We start from the raw sequence: 12,477 nt of genomic DNA on the forward strand, positions 1-12,477 counted from the left end.
ACGCATGGCTTAGCCCATGTTGTAAAGCTTGTTCCCCATCCAGCATGTTCTCTTTCTAATCTTCACTCTTTCTGCCTTCCTGTGCCTCTTTCTATAGCACTGTCTCTGTCTCTTCCCCCTCTGATCCCTATCTATCACATAGCTCACCTGCTCCACCTGTCTATATCTTTCCCATCAGCCTCTCGTCTACTTTTTATCTGCCCCAGACTCATTAACTCCTCTCTCCTAATGTCCCCTCCTTGCCTCCTCCAAAGGTATTTCCAAGGTCTGTGGGCTACAGGGACATCACTGCAGGTCCCGTGCAATTGCATAGAGCCTGAAGGGCAGGAACCAGGGAAATACAAAGCAGGCTCCTAAGGGGCAGTCTCCTATGGGGTGGTCTCCTATGGGGCGGTCTCCTATAGGGCGGTGAGAATGTGAAATAGCCAACCTCACCTGGGCTCCAAGGAGGTTGCTCAGGCTCAGCGACACCCCACACCTATCATGGACCGGCAGGACAGAGGAGGGGGTTCACATGAAGGACCCTGCTGGCCTCATACAGAGTGGTGAGGGGTGGTAAATGGCCTCTCACACCTCTGCTCCAGCTTGGCAGCTCGTGCTCAGTGCCCTACTCTCACCACAATCAATTTGCATTGATTTACTGTCCGTGGCCGGCTCAAGCCAGCCCCACACATTAATGGCCAAGACCAGCAAAGAACTGGTAAAGACTCTGACAACCCCCCCAATCCCACCCCCACTGGGGATATTGAGGAGACAGCCCGTTTACCAATCTTACCCTGGGCAAAACGTAGCTGGAAATGGTTTCTCTTAACAGGTCAATCAATCACTCAATCAGGGATTTATAGAGCGCACTACTCACTCGTGAGGGTCTCAAGGCGCTGAGGGGTGGGGGTACGGGCAGCTCCGTCGTCATCCGAAGAGCCAGGTCTTGAGGTCCTTTCTGAATAGGTGCAGTGTCTGGCTTTGTCCGATGCTGAGGGTGAGCAAAAATGCTGCACAACACATCTACGTGTCTAAGTGATAGTGCTACACAATTATTCTATATTATATTTGTATATTTTTGTTATCATTCTTAAACTCTTTCTCAATATCTGGTATGTCTGGCAGAAAATATCCACTCTTAAATAACTAAATAATTCTGCCACTACCACAGGGTTATGGATAGCTAATTATTTTTCTCCCATACACATTTCATGTGGTCTCCCTTTGGAATTCACCCCCTCCCCAACCCCCCTTTCAAGGCCGATGAAAGATTAATTTAATGTGCGTGTGTTCCCTTACTTCCCCTGCACTGATGTCTTTCTCAGGTGAATGTTTAACTGGCGTCATTGAGTAGTGCCCATGGGAACCAACACCCTGCCTTCAGCTGACCGCATGGTGAAGGCAGGCGCTGAAGGGCACTGGGGAGAGAGTTCAGCAAAAAATAGGAGCCCACCTTGAAAGTGACCTGGAAGACTCATGCCTGGACTGTGCAGGAGGCAAGAACTCTGGGAGCCATCTTTAAATGTCTTAGCGTTAGAAAATGGGACTGGGCTATTCGAAGACGACTCACAAGGTGACGAAAGTGGCTCCGATGCAAACCCACGGGAACCACACCACAGCGTGCATCGCGGACAGTGGAATGTTGGAGACGAGAATCGCGCGCTCTCCTGACGTGCCACAGATTAATTCCTGGTATGAACGACAGCTCCCGCCTCTGAGAGAAACTCTACATGGACAATGCTCAGCAGGTAGTACAAAAACAAAAAAAACTCATGTCTGCGGAAAGTATTTTCTTCTGCAATTATGCTGTAGTTTTACTGCCCCTGTTAACACGTGGAAACATTATTAAAGGACAGTCGGGATAGAAACCTTGTATTTTGAATAACCTTAAAACATGCATAGTTTTTTTTCTAAAGTTTGTTATTCTAGGGGTATGTGTGTCTGTTAATGTGTCTGTACACATTTGTTTAATACTAAGGTTTGCGATTTTTCAAGTACAATGCAAGCAAGTAAATATATTTAACATATTTTTAAGCACCAACGGACACGCAGCAGGACCAATGGATTCGTCTGTGGTACAGCCGTTACAAGTAGCAAAAATACAAAGGGGCAGATTTACAAGCCCCTTGCGCCACGTTTGCGACACTTTTAACATAGGAAAAGTGACGCAATAGTGGCGCAAGGGGCTTGTAAGTACGCCCCAAGGTATTCTTTTCCAAATGCGTATCGCACAGCATCTTTCACACATTCAGCTTCGTTTAGCGATGATACGGTGCTAACAATTGGATGAACCGTTTTTTGATCCGTGCACCATTTAATTTTGAGCAGGGTTGCACTGGAACAGATATTAGGTCTGGGCACTAAAATAAAACTGGCCCCCATTTGCGAATTGGATATTAAAAAAGTGCCTCACTTATGTAAATCGAGCAGCTACCAAAAATGCGGTCTTGGTCCATAATGTTGCCTTTGATGCAGTATTAGCACCCACAATGCACCTTCTTCATTCCCTTAGTCGTGTCTCCCTTATTACCAGCGCTGTCTAGGAAGTGCATCAGCAACCTCAGCAACATATTGGAAGCATTATACAAAGAGATGCTCGATTCACACAGATCATCAGGTGCCTTAACCTCCTCAGAAGGTGCCTTGGCCACTTAAACCAGCTTACCATTAGATACACCTACACCTCAGATATAGCTGGTAAGATTCCTTGGTTGTCAGTGTTCCTATTGTGGCCAACTCAGAGCAGCTGGGAGTTGACAGGTTCAAATCCTGTTGCTGCACACTCATCCTTTCATTTTTCTAGGGTGAATAAAATACCACTGAGTTAGTTAGGGGCATATTATCAAGACAGGCGATAAAATTATCGCTAAAACGTCGATAATGGGCTTGATAATATGCTCTATGGAATTCCAATTGAAGTCCATGTTAGATGTGAAGGACGTCTAACCTGAGCTTCAATTGGAATTCCATAGAGCATATTATCAAGCCCATTATCGCCGTTTTAGCGGCAGTTTTCTGCCGCTAAAGCGGCGATAATTTTATTGCCTGTCTTGATAATATGCCCCGTAGTTGGGTGTTTGCACAAAATATCAGTAAAAAATATCGTGTGGACAAAACATTGTGTCAAGAATATCGAAGATCAAAATATGATGAAGGTAAGTTTATGTGGGTAACCAAACATTAACTATACTTAACTCCACATATATGTACCTTCACAATATATAAGTATCTTTTAAAGGAATGTTGATGTGGAGTTAAGAATAGTAAATCTATACTTACCTCATTGCACTTACCTGCTCGATATTTTGGTCCTTGATATTTATGCCACAGTATTCTGGCCATACGATATTCATTTCCTCAATATTCTCTCAGACAACCCATAGTCCCCATTAACATTGCTACTAAACTATATGACTGTGGTAACAATGGTAAGTAGAAACACAAGTAAACGTAAGCGCACATCTGTGTGTGTCTATATGTGCTCCAACTTTTATCACATATAAGGGTCCTTTTGGAAATGGCCCTTTTTGCAGGGTTATCCCCAAACATTTTGCTTTTTCCTCCTATTTTTCCTTGACCTGTTTGTGTTGGTTTTAGGACTCTGGGCACTTTACCACTGCTAATCAGTGCTAACGTGCATATGCTCTCTGTGTAAAGTATTTCATGGATTGATGTTTTCCGATTGGATATTTGATTTGCATGTCAGTCCATAGTAAAGTGCACTACGGGTGCCGGGGCTTGTGAATCAAATGCTACTCGTGAGCCTGCAGCACGGATTGTACCACCCACGCACGTAGCACGGAAAAAGGTATCTCAGACCTCCCATCGCAGAGTCTGTGCGCAGTTGTGACTGCCATGTTGACGCAGCCCGTGCCCACACTGGCCCTTCACAAAACCTTCCCTTTTCGTACATGTAAGGCACCCCTAAGGTAGGCCCAAGGTACCCCTGTGGGCAGGGTGCAGTGTATGTGAACGGTAGGACATGCCCTAGTGTGTGTGGCATGTCCTAATAGTGAATTACAGCCAATTTCGTTTTTCACTATTGCAAGGCTACCAGTTATAACATCTTATAAACATAACTGGCCCAGGGAATTTGGTAAGAAAATACAATTTAGTATACCTGAACTCAGAATCTAAAGATGCATCTTTTAGTGAAGGTCATTTTTACATTCTGCGTTTGAAAATACCACTTTTAGAAAGTGGGTATTTTCTTGCGTGTGGAGAAGTGTGGCTCAGTGGTTAGAGTGGCAGACCTCGATGCAGAGCTCTGGCCAGGGACCAGGGTTTGATTCCCGCCTCGGCAGGTCTCGGGCTCATAAATTCCTCTGACCGGATATTCTCGCCTCAGTGCCTATTCTAATCATGGGTCCCACGCTGCAACTCTGGGCAATAGCTTGCTTAGTCTCCACAACGGCCCCCACAGCGTGAGGGATGCCTGGTTTCACCACGGGGGTGCCCAGGAGTGGACACTTCACAAGGAAAACCAGGAAGGGTTCCCTTGCGGTATTCGTACAAGCGCAGGGAGACCCCATGTGGGTAGCTGTGCGCTATACAAGTACAAAAACATTTACATTTACATTTGCTCAGTCATCCCGTGTGCCTCTGCTGGAATGTGGATTGCCTGTCTGGGTTTTGGATGACAGAAGGCTGGGGGTGCCGGAGAGGCTCCAGATAGTCTAGGTAGATCAGGAAAGGGCTGAATAGACCTGGGCTACGATGGGGGAAGGGGGAGGAGATTCCCTTGCACCTCAAAAGGCCTGGTCTGCCTCTGACAAATGCCGTCTCCACCTCCTGCCAGGAATTCACACCAGAGAAGGCCCAACTGGTTCTGGCCGGGCACAGACACCCTATGCCTGAAAGATCAAAGGATTTTTGGACATAAATACTGGGTCCCAGACCCCTGAACTTTAGAACTCATCTGGAGCAAGAAGACTGCCAAGAAGAAGAGCCGGAGAAGCTGCAAAAAGGAATGACTGCTTTGCTGGGTGCTTTGCTGGGCTGACCTGCAGTGGCTGCTTCTGTCTTGGGCAGTGAAAGGCCTGGACTGGACTTTCTGCAACCTAATTTGTGAGTCTCTCCAAGGGCTTGAGGTAGAGCTTGCCCCCTGTTCACAAAGTCTCAGGAACAGCAAAGACTTCAAGTTCTTCGACCCGCAGCACTGGGGACTGTGTATTTTGTGCTGGCACACAAAGAACACCAACTCGCGGAGGGCGCCACTGCAATGCCGCACCGCAACCCTGGTCTCACCGACGACGCCTGTTGACGCCGCCACCGAGCTGCTGCTTGCACCGCGACCTATGGGCACCGCACTCCGCACCGCCTCGCTTCACGCCGAAGCATTGGCACCGCAGAGGGAAGCGCCACAATACCACACTGCAACCCTGGTCTCACCAACGACACCTGTTGATGCCGCCACCAAGCCGCTGCTTGCACCGCAACCTGTGGGCACCGCCTCGCTTCACGACGAAGTTTTGGCACCACAGAGGGCAACGCCGCACCGCGACCCTGGTCTCACCGATGACGCCTGTCAACACCGCCACTGAGCCGCTGCTCGCACCGCAACCTGTGGGCACCGCACTCTGCACTGCCTTGCTTCATTAGGACATCTTGGCCTGCCTGACGCCGCCACTTCCCACCGAAATCGACGCCACTGCTTGCACCGTGGTTCGAGGGCACCGCTCGTAAGTCACACGGCGCACTGCCCTCATCCTGCACCGCAGCCTTGGCCTACCGATGCCAGAGCCATCGACACCGGTTCGTCAGCTGATGACAGCGCTTCAGCAACGACGACACCGCTGCTTGCACCTTGGCCTGCTAGCACCGTGGTGAGCACCGCCTTCATCTCGCACTGTGACCCTGGTCTCACCGACGACGCCATCTGACGCCGCCACCGAGCTGCTGCTCGCCCCGCGACCTGGGGGCACCGCACGCCGCACCACTGCACTTCGCACTGCAGCACCCAATGCCTGCTGGTGCCAGCGCTCCTGATTCCACCAGAGAGGAGCTCGACCTGCAACGCGAGTGACTTCAAGGGCCTCAACGCCCTGCATTTCTCACAGGTACTGTTTTGCGGGTCTTCTCGACACCGCAGCTGGCCCGCGACCCCGCGACCAGCCAGAACTGTTGGATTTGTTGTTCACGACGCCATGGTAGCCCGGACGGAGCTATCCACACAAGGAACTCTTTTTTAATCCGCGTATTTTTGAACTGTGAACTTTTAAGTATAGTATTGTGGATTTTTATCGTTTTTGGGTCTTGTTTTAATTATATAAAAATATTGGATATTTTTCTAAACTGGTGTGGTGTCCTTTTGTAGTGCGTACACTGTCTTACTGTTGGTTATGTGCAAATGCTTTACACACTGCCTCTAAGATAAGTCTGGCTGCTCGTGCCAAGCTACCAAGGGGGTGAGCAGGGGTCATTTTAGAAGGGTAAATCCCTTATCCTGACTAGAGTGGTGGTTTTTGCCTGGCTCTGGCCCACGCCCTAGCCTACCAAAAATCCCATTTCTTACAGGTCCTGTATAGGGGCATGTCGCCATTTAAGACGCCAGAGTTTATACTCTGTATTTCTCTTGCAGCAAATCCTACCCATGGAAAAACTAACCATGATCTGGGCATATTTCCAAGGTAGGGAGGTCTGCCACATGGGCCTGTCCTGACAAGTGTTTCTATCTCTTGAAAGGGTGGCTCTTCTTGATGGCTGCCATTTTAGATAATAGAAAATAGATGCAGAGGACACGGGTGCGTAGCATATTCCTTGACCTCTTCCTTTCAAGTCTCCTAGAATTAGACTAGAAATCCTCTCTCACCTAATTTATTTTAAAAAAATGCAACTCAGCAAGTGAGGTGGTGATTAAGAGCAGCATTCATACTAGGCTTGAGCTTATTATAATGAGGCCTAGTATGAATAATGCTAGCAAATTTTAATTACACTGGAGTACTGGAGTAATCAGAGTAATTTTGGTAATTGAGTGTGAGCAGTTGCTGTCTGCTTTTGTTTCTGGTCTGCTGCACTTAGCGCTAATTTGTTAGTGCAAAATGCTTCCACAGGTTCATTTTCGATGAGGGGGATCCTTTTGAGCTAAGAAAATAGCGCTAAATGCAAGCTTAAACTATTCGAATAATTCTGCGTAATCTCGCATACCTAATTTTGCGTAATAACAGTACTGCAAACTACTCCAGTTACACCCACCCCTAATTGATACCTAGTGTAATTTCATGAAATATTTCTTTGCATGGGCTGCATATGGCCAGATGCTGGTTGGTCAACTTAGGACAGAGGGAAGAAAGCAATGCTGTCCCTACACAGTAGCTCTGGGAAAATTTCAGGCAGATGATGCAGTCTTGAGGTGATTTCATTCTCAGAAAATATTGTGTGGACTGCAGTGGGTACCAGAAGCAATTTCAGGGGCCTGTAGCCCCCCACCGCCTGAGAACTGTATGCGACTTAGGGTCTTCTACATGTTCTATAGCTGCTGGCCCCAAGAAAAGGGTAAACAGCAGCAGTGGGCGAGAGCCTGGCCGAGGGGCTATCTGGTACTTGACAACAGCACTGCACACAGTGATATGATTGTTATATGTCTTCTCTTATTTTTGGCTAGCTTAAGGGGAGATGTGGGGAAGCCCCCACTGTGGCTTCTCCAATGTGCCTCCCATGTGTGTGCGGAGCTCCCCCATCAAAGGCATGAGCACCCTATGCTGGCTATCCCAAACGAGAATTTGTATTTGGCCATTTTGCCAATTCTCTCCTTCCATTTTCCTCACTGGTTTGATGACAAATCAATTTTCCAATCCTAAATTCCAGTATGGTAGAGAGAAGAGCTGAGGCAGGAGGCAAGGGGAACAGAGGCAGAGGAAGAAACAGGAAGATTGCAGACCTGCCAACTTCAACAAAAACCTCACCGTGTGAGGAGGGAGCAGGGCCTTGAAGTACTGAGAAGTACCTAAGAGGCACTTTTGCCCCCAATCTGGCCCCAAGCCCCTCCTCTAAATAAAAAGTAAAAGCTTTCTGAGACTTTTTCTGATGTCCTGGAGTGTTTTCACACCCATTAATGGACATCACCAGTTGAAGGCCTCCGAAAAAGAGCTGAAAACCACTGTTTACAGCGCCTTTTAGCTCGTTTTCCCTGCCACCATGTGATATCGGCTTTTCACCGGGTGACCGTGTGATGGGAGCACATATCATGTGTCACACAGTGGCACCATGTGAGTCGTCAGGTCTGAGATAGAGGGAGAACCATGGAGAGATGCAAAAGGAGACATAATATCTTGGGAAGATCAAAGAAAAGGGGTGAGGCACGACATTCGGTAAGTAGGTGCCCCGTGGTGGTGTTTAGTCACTGGCTTATGGGGATTAATACCTTCTTTCCACTGGGATCCATGGCATCCTTGCTATGCCATTGTTCATTTCATAACCAGTGAAGTGTGGCCATTACATCTGTCGATTGCAATAGTATGCCCATTACTGGATGTCTTAGTAAATGGTCTCCTAAACTTGTACAATCAAAACATCATTGAAACAGTGGACACATTTGGCTTTTTCCAGCTCATCAATGGAACAGCTCACTCACAAGAACATTGCCTTCACCTATTTTTGTAGATCACTGAACTCCTTACCGGCTCCTGTTCTAATTTCACACAATAACTTCTGGAGACATTTTCGAAAATACAGTGCTATTCATAATGAGATACTCTTTACTACTTTTCTACCAGAAGCATAAACCTACGAAGACCAATTAATATTTCACAGATAAACATCATCAACTGATACATCAAGGCAGAGCACTGGGGAATAAAGGCATTGACCTGAGTTTCAAATCCACTTGAAATAGAAATGCACTTGAAATATAAGAATAGTAGTCATCAAAAAAGTGAAATACCACATTGATAGCAGATCACAAAGAGGAGGCTTACACAGACCTATGGTCCCCATTAATCCAGATCCTCTCGTCCGAATTTAGGGAGGTCACATGCCCTCAAAACCTACGCATCTTGCAACTCATCCCTGATTCGGAGGTTAGGGCTGTCGGTTAGTCCGCACCTGTTTGGGCGGCCCACACCCCGTAGACCGTTGGGATATATAACTGTGCCCACTTGCTGGATTAGCTCCGGTTAGATGGAGGGGGGGATTGAGGGGGAGGCGAGGGAGGGAGGAGGGATGGGGGTTTCCGTTGTCTCTCTATTGCCTTTGGGAGCTTCTGTTTTCTGCCCTTTGTCTGTTATCCCTATTTGTCCTTTGAGATTTTGATTGCTGCCGGCCCTCTGGGTTGTAGGCAAACAAGATGTGTAAGCCAACTGTTGCCAATAGCTGCCGGCCCCAGGGTTGTAGGCACAGAACTGTGTTTGTCTTGCAGATCTCTCATTAAACAGAATGGTTCCATAAATACCACATTGAATCCAACAGCTTTCTTGGAGAATTTCAGTTGGGCTTCAGACCCCTCGGGGACACAGAGTCAGCAGTGGTAAATATCAGGAAAGAGCTACTCAGTACCAAGGACCAAGGCATACTGTACAGTTTGACATTACTAGACCTCTCATACTCATTTTGACACCGTCAACCACAGGGTCTTCGTTGACAGCCCATCTCATTCGGCTGACAGCAAAGTTATATTTCTACCTACATTTAACACCTTATTATATATTTTGTTATTTTTAATAATACACCACAAAATCGGGTACATGGAAATAATAATATCGATGCATCACTCAGAATGATATTATCAACTGAAGGAATCCATCAACAACGTACTGTGATAGAAAAGGGTTAAAGCATCGGTGAAGAGTCTGTAAGATGATGGGGTGGGAATAAGTTTCAGTCAATTGAAGACAGGCCTGAGGGAAAAAGAATAGAGCCAGGCACAGGGAGAGAGTCCCAGAAGTCTCCTTCAACAAACCGGTTTTAGGGGCATATTATCAAGGACGGCGTTTAAAATTATCGCCGGTTTAGCGGCAGAAAACTGCTGCTAAAGCGGCGATAATGGGCTTGATAATATGCCCTTGAGAATTCCAATAGAAGTCCATGTTCTGGTGTGAACATGGGCTTCTATTGGAATTCTCCAGGGCATATTATCAAGCCCATTATCGCTGCTTTAGCGGCAGAAAAACCGGCGATAATTTTAACGCCGTCCTTGATAATATGCCCCTTAGTGATCTGAATTTGAGCAAGCCAGAGTTCATGTGCAGAGAGGGAGATAGGGAGCTCACAAATATGAGCCTTACTCATGGAAAGTCATTACTCTCAATGTCTTGTAACAAGTCAGAAATACAGACACTAGGTTAAGATTCCAAGACGTTAATCATTAAAGAAGAAAATAAAGGACAAACAACTGTGACAGGGTAATTCGGATCTCAGCCCTGTAAAACGTACCGGACGACGCAGAGGGATTTTTAATTTTCTCTTTCCTTTATAGAGAGTCTACAGAGCAGGTGTGATGTGGTCATGTTGTTTCATGACCATATGATGCAGGATGCTTATGGACTTTCTGGTTTTTGGATATTGATTTGTTAGGGGTTTCAGTGTCAAGGCTATTGCAACCGTGAAGTTGAGTAAACAATTACCAAAGAACAGGGGAATTTGTATCTTCCTTTAAACATTAGAGAATATTTTTTTTATCGAAACATTTAAACACTTGGTTAGAGAAAAAAAGAAAATGCATTTCAAACTATATCTTCTTGGTCTGTCTGGGTTAGCAACACCCCCATCACTGTGTCAGGTGTCCCATACTGCACTGCATGACAGAACCTGACAGTAGTCAGCAGCTCTCCCATTATAGCTCGAGTTTGCACTGCACAAGCAAGTGACTACAGCCCTCTTGCTTTCAAGTCCCACCCATCCACACCCAGCCAATCAGTTTCTGCCTGAGCTTCAGGTGGGATTTGACAATGGTCATTCATTGATGCATTCAGGACCTTTTCTTACAGGGGTAGGATACGTTTGAGAGTAGGGAACCAACACTGTGCTGTCTGCTACTGCTTTGTAAGTCATTATATAAAGATGTTCAAGCAAAATCCCAAACAAAGCCACAAAAGTGGTTCATTATCCCACAAATCTGCCACACACACTGACCTGTTAGACCAACCCATCTGGCACTGCCGGATGACCCTTTAGCCCAATCTGATCCTGGATTTGGGCTCTAATAGCTGTCACTCCAGTTTGCTGCTTGGAGTGTCAATCAGCTAAGTAGTCTGTCCTTATTTTGAACATATTCTGCACCCCCACTCAGGCACAGAATGCAGATGTGCACTAGCTTTTCTCAAATTAATACTGTTTACAGAACAAATACTGATTCAGTAACATTTGCTATGTAGTTCACACTAATCCGTAGGGCCTGTGCGTTTGCGTACAACATAAACTTTGGGTGAGGTGCCTAGACTGATTCCATGCACCACCGCAGGATATGTTGGCCTAGAGACCAGCTAGCTCACAGTGCCACCATAAGCCCTCCTAACCTTTCCAGGGAGTAAATAGTTTTTGGCAACCACTGAACATGACAACCCTGACACCTCAGCGATCGTGGAAACAGATCAGGACTTTTCGCTCAGTCACTGGTGCTCTTTTATTCTCAGAGAAATATACAGAGAATTCACAATGGGATGTTTTCAATATATTTATTGAACCAATGTCATGCTTGTATAAAATACATGGGGGTATATTCACAAGAAAGTGTGATAACTACCGCAAGAGTAGCTTAACGCAACTCTCAACATCGCAGCCTATCGCGGGAAAATTACGCCGTGCCAACCAAGTATTCACAATGCGGCGGTAGCATGCAATAATCACCAGATAACAAGTCAAATGGCCGCGCAAAAATCAATGCCACGCTGCAAAAATGCGAAACACGAATGCAAAAACTCATGCGATGAGGCCAATCGCAGTACAAAAAGTACCAAAAACCAGCCACAGGCCTGCAAATCCCACGCGTCTGGCGTGAAAATGCACCATTAAAACCACAGAAACAACACACCAGAAACAAGCCAAAGCACGTAGCAACATGGATGCACCCTGACCCAGCGCAGAGGCCAACGCAAACCTCACAACCCCCACAGACCACCAGCAAGGAACAACAGGGTCAGGGAAGGCCGAGAGGAAGATGGGGTGCAGACCTCAGGAAAACAAGACCAGCGTCATGGAGGTGACAGAACACTACCAGCAACTGACCCACAAGCAGACCACCTGGAATGCAGTCGGAGTGCCGAGGAGGCCAAGAGGCGCCGGCATGACGTGATAACCTAAATCAGGCACAAACCCGCTGCCAACACGAAGGCAGCAATGGCAACAGAAGGTGGCAGTCCTGCGCCACAGGAGGAGCTGGAGGAAACCGAGGCCACAGTCATCTGTGTGGAGACGGTGCAAGGAGTAGGGAGTTCAGACACAGCTCAAGAGGACCTGACACAAGATCCACAGGGAGAGTAGCGAACAGGGACTGGGGGGACGGGGGCAGATGGGCACAATGGCACACATGCACAACGAGGTGTAGCACACTGCGCACCCACA

The 12,477-nt window shown here is 47.1% G+C and overlaps 1 protein-coding gene across 1 annotated transcript in view; it reads left to right on the forward strand.

Moving 5' to 3' along the window:
- The first annotated feature begins 1,368 nt into the window (after positions 1-1,368).
- CCDC198 (coiled-coil domain containing 198) overlaps positions 1,369-12,477 on the forward strand; it is a 191,144-nt gene continuing 180,035 nt past the window's right edge. The window contains exon 1 of the mRNA XM_085628005.1: positions 1,369-1,730. Coding sequence (XP_085484131.1) covers positions 1,523-1,730 — 208 coding nt within the window. The 5' untranslated portion in view covers positions 1,369-1,522. The remainder of the gene's footprint in view (positions 1,731-12,477) is intronic.

Source organism: Triturus cristatus, chromosome 9 (assembly GCF_964204655.1).
Source record: "Triturus cristatus chromosome 9, aTriCri1.1, whole genome shotgun sequence".
Taxonomy (NCBI): Eukaryota; Metazoa; Chordata; class Amphibia; order Caudata; family Salamandridae; genus Triturus; species Triturus cristatus.